Source organism: Ixodes scapularis, unplaced genomic scaffold (genome assembly GCF_016920785.2).
Source record: "Ixodes scapularis isolate PalLabHiFi unplaced genomic scaffold, ASM1692078v2 PGA_scaffold8__174_contigs__length_109621045, whole genome shotgun sequence".
NCBI lineage: Eukaryota > Metazoa > Arthropoda > Arachnida > Ixodida > Ixodidae > Ixodes > Ixodes scapularis.
In genome coordinates, this window is record NW_024609883.1 from 39,764,378 (window position 1) to 39,772,178 (window position 7,801).

A 7,801-nucleotide genomic window follows, 5' to 3' on the forward strand; every position below is an offset into this window, starting at 1 on the left:
TTCCGCTAGGACAAATGGCCGAGCGAGGGAACAAGGGCTCACTCAATTTAGTCAGCAGAATTCCATATTCACAAAAAGAAAAACTTCGAAATTATCATTTCGGCACAATCTGCAGCGAAGCACCGCAGAAACGTAGCTTATTTCTTTTTTTTTTTTTGTACACATATATTTTTATATCATCGACAAATCGTTAAAACGCGGAAACGCTCTTCAAGCAGGTGGTCGGCTACCCACGTCGACCGCACCTGCTTCCGGCGGTGTTGACGAAAGAACCAAACAGGATAACCGTTTGGAAAACTCTGTGTCAGGAAAACTTGACAAGTGCCGAACGCTACGGCCCCCTCGAGCAAATCAAAGCGAGGAAGGGAAGCACGTGACCGTTTTTCGCAGGAGTGCACTCTGACGACAAGTTGTCACCTGTCTCGCTTGACTCTCTGAGTGGTTCACCCGGGTCCGTAGTTATCGTCGCTAATAAGGATATGGCGAAAAAGATAAATTTGTGAAATGCGGTAGCGTCATCGGGGAAACGTCCGCAGTTCTGCGCGGTTGTTGCAACAGACGGTGAGGCTGAAGAGGGCTGAAGAATTATCGGCGCATACTGTTTGGAGTTTGCTCGCCCTTTATCACCGTTGAAGACGTGAGTGATGTTTTTCGGTTGTATTTGAATAAGCCCTCGAGTGAATATTGAATTTCCGAGTAGACGTCGGTTATTTATTCATCCCACACTGCCAGATGTGCGGACAGCAAAGCCAGGGTCACATCCCTTGTACATCGTACAAAGGACAGTCTGCATACAGATTCGAACGTGAGTAACCTCGAGATCCGTGCTTCGAATGCCGCGCGCCAATGAGTTCAAATAGGAAACTTGGCACGTGACATTCGAACCCCGGATGTTGCGGTGTCTCCTGTTTGCAGACTGTCTTTTGTTTGATGGTATGAGCTGTGTGGCCCCGGCCTTATGCGTCCACAAGACGGGCATTAGAGAGCGAAGAAGCCAGTCTGATGAGCGAGGTTTAAAGCCCCCTGGCATTCCCAACCTTCTTAAACAACCCCGCCTCGACACATGTACTAAAATAGGAATTTCGACTGAACAACAACACTCATCGCAATGTTCCCCGTGAATATTTTAGATGACGGTGCAGTGTTCTAGACAGTTGTAGTGGCAGGAGTGGCGGCCGCCGCGTGAAGATTTTGCGCGTAGACGACACTAGAGTCACTAAATAAGCTACGCTTAGAGTATCGGCACTCCGTTCCTCGACATTGTTGTGGGCGCCGCCATTTTGGCTCGTATGCAGAACAGACGCAACGGCCGATCGTCATGATTCAAAAGTGCGACTTCCTCAGCATTAGATTCGGTGTTAGGGAGGTCATGTAATATTGCTTTGCTCTGTAGCGAACGGTTTAAACATTTGAGGAGGCCGGAAAAGCATTTCCTGTGATTTCAGATAAAGCTTCAGATAACTGACAACCATGATTTTAAGACACAATATGGCCAAGTGTCGTTACTCTGAAGCGTAGCTTATTTAGTGGCACTAGACGACACCGTAGCGCTGTTGTTCTGAGCTAGGGTGCCTACATGTCTGTCTGTCTCAGGGTGAAGACATCCATTGTTACCCTGAATGTGCCAGCGCGTGACGCTCTTGCGCACTTGGTGCGTGACTTGGGCGGTAAAATGGCGTCTATGCATTAGCCAAAGCTACGCGCTCGTGCTGAGTGACACCGGATTGCGCGCACTTCTAAATGCATAGAAAGAACGATTGGGCGGAAAAATGGCCGAGATGTCACCACTCAAGCAAAAGCGCGCTTGTGTATGAAGGCACTCTATTCTGAGCCCTCGGAACGCGCCCCCTGTCAGCCTCGTCGTCGGCGCTGCTGGGCGTGTACTACTGTGGTTCGACTGGAGCTTTTCGCGACGCACAACATTGCCAACGTGAAAAATTGTAGGTTTTCCTTTAGACTAATGCCTCTAGAGTGTGTGCTATCCTGTGCAGTGCGCCGCAATATGAAAGACCCACTGGGAGCGCGTGGCCCAGGCGGTGGCTGGCGGGGGCGCTGCGAGCGCTCTGGGCAATTCCATTCTGCTTCGAGGGGAGGACGCTCACTCGGGGCTCATCACGAACTGATAAGCGCGTTGCGCTTTAGCTGAGCTTCGAGTGAGCGTCCTCCCCTCGAAGCAGAATGGAACTGCCCGGAGCGCTCGCAGCGCCCCCGTCAGCCAACGCCTCGGCCAGGCGCTTCCAGTGGGTCTTTCGTATTGCGGCGCACTGTACTTTCGTTATTCGCGTGTTTTTGATGGAGATTATTTAATTAATATCGACTACCCCCCTTCTCAATACCGACAGGTCGTTCAGCAACGCTATCGCTTGGGCTGCACGCTTAATAGCTGCTAAAGAAACCACGCGATACTGATATAACAAGAAGAAATATACTATTAAATATCAATAAATCGCTCACTTTTATAATGGTGAGAGGAACAATAAATTGGTGTATTGTTTTTGCCATCGTGTTGCTTATGCGGGGACCAGCGCTGTGTAAGGTTCAGGGCCGAGCGCGTTTGGGAATGGCCAAGGTGCTACTGCAGCTGGGGAACATATAGAAAATTGTCTTCTGTGGAAAGCAGTGTATGAAGAAAACATACCTCGATTGGGAGTAGATGAAGCATTAAAATACAATGTGAACGCAAACTTTAACCACCCCTAATATAAGAAAAAATTATTCTGAACTCACTCGATCATGACCTCTCAAAAGTGGTAATACATTTCATCGACATACACAGCCAGCACAGGACAGATATCCAGCAACATACTACGCAAAAAGACTACAAAATGGTAATAATATATTGCGGCGTAGAAGCCTAACCTCTTAGCCATTGACAATGCGCACATTGTCCCGAAGGATAAGGCGCGGTTCAAAATGTCTCTCGCACACCGCTGATATCTCGACGAGGCGTTTGTCTTCTCGATTAAGATTTTTGTCCACTGTAGTCTGCGCGACTCCTCCTTTCGCCCACGAAGCAGCAACGGCTTACGATCGCTGGTGCTCCGTCTGCCCTCGCTGATCGAGTAGCCCGACTTGCATTGCGGCGCGAAGCAGTGTTTGTGTCCGTCTTTTTCGTTGCATTTATGACCGAGACGGCAACGGAACGGTGAAGACTCCCCACCGCTACACAACAAAAAAAAAAAGGGCTACGGTGCTACGTTTGGGAGTAACGGCACGTCTCAGCTTCGTCCTCTTCTTCACTCATCACACATCTGCCTTCTGCCACAAATTATCCTAGGGTTCGGAACTTCAGCGCCACTCGCGGCCATCTAAGTTGACCGTCTTCACGCGGCCCATTGTAAGTGGGCGCCGCTCTTGCCACTACGTTCCCTGGAACACTGTAATGACGGTCATGAAATATTAATAAGCAGTAATTAAACCTTTGGACGCGTAGAGGTTTTACTCCACGATTGTACATTTTTTTTTTACGTTGAAGTTGTTAGGTTATTTTTACAAACTTATAAATTTTTGCTTTTCTCGACAAAAAGTGTAAAGTTTCCGAGGACTGTAATTGCCCAGGTATGATAGAACGCAAATCAATTAGAATTTTTAGATTCGTTGAAAACATTTTATTCATTTCATTTACTAGCCATTTAGAAGTGGGGTGGCAGGGACAAAAGGTGCTTAATAGGACCTGACCGAGGTCCCGAGCCCCATACAGGTTTCAGAGCGGCAACACAAATAAAAACAGTAAAAAAAAAAAAAAGTCGTTTTTATAATTTTATACAATATATTATTCATGCTTCAAAACATAATTCTTTGTTCTTTTCTTTTTAACGTATCTATTAAAATTACACCTTCAGCTCTTCGCAGAATTTGACGATGCATGCTTAGAAGTTGGGAAATTTGCTGTGTTCTTGTTTGGTCACCATAGCTCGCACGTGACTGACGTCTAGCATAACCCACACGTCTTAAGTTGTAGTGAGTTTCTCTTAAGGGAAATTGGGTGTGAAATGACACATTGTCAGTTTTGAGATAAGGAAAGATGACTTTTGTAAGGTTGAACATTATTAACTGTTGTATAGTAAGCAAGCGATGTTATTTTTGTAAAATAAGCAGATGTTTGATCGTTATAACTTAAACACTCGATAGATCGGATCGCTTTTTTTTTGAGCACTAGTAGTTTTTCAAGGTTATTTTTAGTTGTCGTACCCCAAACCAATGAGCAGTAATGTAAATGAGAGTGAACAAGTGCATAGTATAATTGGCACTTAAACCATGTTGGTAATAAATATCTTAATTTGTGCATTGTGGCAATTCATCTGGAGAGTTGTGGACAGCTTGGTCACATGAGTTGTCCAGTTCAGGTGTTCATGAAAGCATACACCCAAGAACTTTAATGATTCAACCTCCTCCAATTTGCAGGTGTTAAACTTTATACCTATGTCGTAGTTGAGCATCTTATTTCTTGCCCCAAAGGCAATATATATAGTTTTTAAAATATTCAATTCAAGCTGGTTCGCAACTAGCCACAGTGATCAATCATTTAACCAATCATTAGCTGTGCTCTCAAGATACTAGAGGTTACTATCGGAAAAAAAAAAATACATTCGAGTCGTCTACGAATAATACCATTTCTGAGCGATGCGAAATGTTAACGATATCATTGATGTAAATAAGAAACAGCAATGGTCCTAAAATTGATCCTTGCGGGAAGCCGTACGATATTTGATGGATACCTGATTTGACGCCGTTATAAATGGTGAATTGTAATCGACAACTCCACGGAATGTATCAGAACGTTGGTCATGTGTTTGTAAAAGGGGTACAGGGGTTGTCCCATTTCAAGAAAGACAACGAAAAAAAACGTTCCTCGGGTGTAACTGAAACGACTTTTTTCGGATGCCCATCCTCAAGCATAGGTTTATTGCCTTCCGTCGTACCTAAGCTTCGCGAGCGCGCTCCAAATTCACGAATCGCCGAAGTGTTATAGAAGGCAGGACACTCACACTGGATGCGGGGAGACTGAGACATGCGGACGAACTGGGAGCCTGGGGGATTGCTTTGGCCGCAAGTTGAACCGGGGTGCAAGACGGACATGATGCTGGCGCACGCTCTCTGCTACCAAATAACATTTCATAACAATTGTGGTAACTAGAGAAGGTACGCTTCAAAGTAACGACGCTTACCCACCTTGGTGCCTAAAATCATGGTTGCTGAGCAAGTCGCAATTTTGAATCATGATTATCGGCATTCGGGTCTGCTCTGTACTAGGCACCAAGATGGCAGCGCCCATAACAATAACGAACAGAGTACCGACACTATCATACCCCATTTACACCGCAACGTAAAGGTACCTTTAGCTCAGTTCCCTTTAGTAAAGAGAGTTAGAGACCGCTATCACACGCCGCATAAATGTCTCGTGAACCAAAGGAGAGCCCATGTTTAAGGGAGCTCGCCAACCTGCCTTTACAGCTACAAGGAATAGCCTCGGACGCCTAACTCGAGATTATGATGAAGAGCGGTCCCCGCTCAAAACGTCGCAATAAACTTTGTATTAGTAACTCCGACAGTACGCATCTTTGAGTTATTAACTTTTACCGGTCCATTGTTTTATATTGACCCTACTTCACCTATCTATATATATATATATATATATATATATACTGTTTAATGTGTTATAGCAAATCGAATATTTCAAAGTAGCAATTGCAGGATTAATTCTGAGCACGAACGCGGTGCAATACGCTAGCGAGAGTCGTATACTTAGGCTAACAGATTCAGTTATTACAAGTTTTGTTAAACTTTTTTGTTATTTTTTATTTAAAAATATGTTTTTTTAAGGGTGATTCTGTAGTGTATCACGCTCACTTTCAAAACTCCGCGTCAAAAGGGCTTCGCCACGTCGAAAAGGCAGTCGCCATTCCGATCGTGGCTGTCTTTTAGTCTGGACATCACGGCAGGACAAGACATATAGTTTCTTCACTAGTTCAGGCAACCAAGCCTCTCTCCATCTGACTTTAGATAATAAAAATAACGCGAACGTATTGTGAATAGTTTTGTATTATGAAACATGCCCAGACTTGCATGAGTGACGCGGTATCCTTCAAGCTGGCATCCAAGGCTAGTTGCGGAAGATAGCGCTCCTTTATCTAGTGGGTCTATGTGCTGTTTTTCAACCACACTCAGACGTGAAAAAATAGTATAAATAAACCTAAGAACGGAGTGCAATGAATATTCTCACTACGGTACTTTTAGATAGTTTTAAATGAAAAAGGCCGACCACAGCAAGTCTATCGTTCATTGCATAACTTTATTTATTGCCTAAATCATAGTTCACAACGCTCTTCTCCTACTTCTCGTTTTTCAGATTGAATCCCTGATAATTGAAGGATGAGCTACCAGTTGTACAGGGACGTAGACGGCGTATACATCGACCGCGAATTCGAAGAGAAGACCGTCCGATCGGTACTCTCCTACGAGCCACAGCAGGGCGACATCTTCATCGTATCGTATCCCAAATGCGGCACAACCTGGATGCAGTACATCACCTACAACATCTTCAACGATGGCGTCCGTCCACCGAGCATGATGGACGTCTTCAGGTCCGTGCCATTTTTTGAGGGCAGGGGCATCCGAGACGACAAAGACTTTCCCAGACCGCTGGCCATGAAGACGCACCTGCCGTTCAGCAAGCAGCCGTACTCGGAAGGTGCGAAGTACATTTACGTCTCAAGGAACCCGTACGATTGTTGCGTTTCTTTTTATCACTTCGCCAATACAATCCGAGCCCAGGGCAAAACCTTCGACGAGTTCTTCGAGTCCTTCGTCCGAGGAAAAGTCAACTTCGGCGACTATTTCGACCATCTTCTGTCCTGGTACGCGCATCGCAGTGACCCCAACGTCCTTTTCATGACCTACGAGGACCTCAAGAAGGACACCGAGTTTTGCGTGCTGAAGGTGGCCGACTTCATCGGGGAAGAGTACGGCAGGAAGCTCCGGGACCAGCCCGAACTTTTCGAGCGAATCGTCTCTAACGTGGGCCTGGAGTCTATGAAAGGCCTCGAGAAGGAGACGAAGGAAGTCACCCAAAGGCGTGTAACTGAACCAAGTACGTTCCCGGAAGGTGTTCGAACAAAGACAGTAATTTTTGGCGGTCCCGTACAAAAACTGTTCAACTGTGAGCTTGTACGCAAGGGCGTCGTTGGAGATTGGAAGAATCATTTTTCCCCCCTGCAGGTTGAGCGAATGAAGGGGAGGATCGCGCTCAAGACGAAAGGAAGCGACGTTATGTGTCTGTGGAAAGACCTCGACCTCCCGTGACCGCCATGGCACCAGCATCTGCTCTTTTGTTTTTTTAATAAAAACGTTTATTCGGCCATTTGACATGCTGTCGAACCCGGGATGGCATTTGAGGAACGTTGACACACATAGCACGGAGATAGACTCAGAGAAGACAAAACAAAAATTTCAGTAGAAACTTTTTGAAACCTTAAAACGGCAGTCGAATTTATTCAAGTTGCTGAATTGTATTCGGGCGGAACCTTATTTTCTCAACAAAATATCGTGCTGGCAAGTACGTTCATTTACAAGCATGTTAATTTTCTAAATACGTTTTCGCATTTTATAGGATGCTTTGTTTTATACTCACCTGCCTATTTTTCTCTGTACATGTTATTTAGCTGCTTTTTGTCCATTCCCCTCTGTAATGCCTTTGGGCCGTAAGCGAGGAAATAAATCAATATTTGCTGCGTTCACGCGCATGCTGCACATGCTTGTAAGCATGGGGCACCCAAATACTTGGAGCACCAGTGATGCGCCA

General features: G+C 45.5%; 1 protein-coding gene across 1 annotated transcript; it reads left to right on the forward strand.

The window, feature by feature from the left end:
* The first annotated feature begins 6,372 nt into the window (after nt 1-6,372).
* On the forward strand, nt 6,373-7,302 carry LOC120837881 (sulfotransferase ssu-1-like). The gene has a single exon (XM_002409698.5). It carries the CDS (start codon nt 6,373-6,375, stop codon nt 7,300-7,302), a length of 930 nt encoding a protein of 309 aa, XP_002409742.3.
* The last annotated feature ends 499 nt before the right edge of the window (nt 7,303-7,801 follow it).

Bases quoted from the DNA above. Each gene is read 5' to 3' on its own strand.
- LOC120837881 (XM_002409698.5), top strand. From the start codon at position 6,373: ATGAGCTACCAGTTGTACAGGGACGTAGACGGCGTATACATCGACCGC.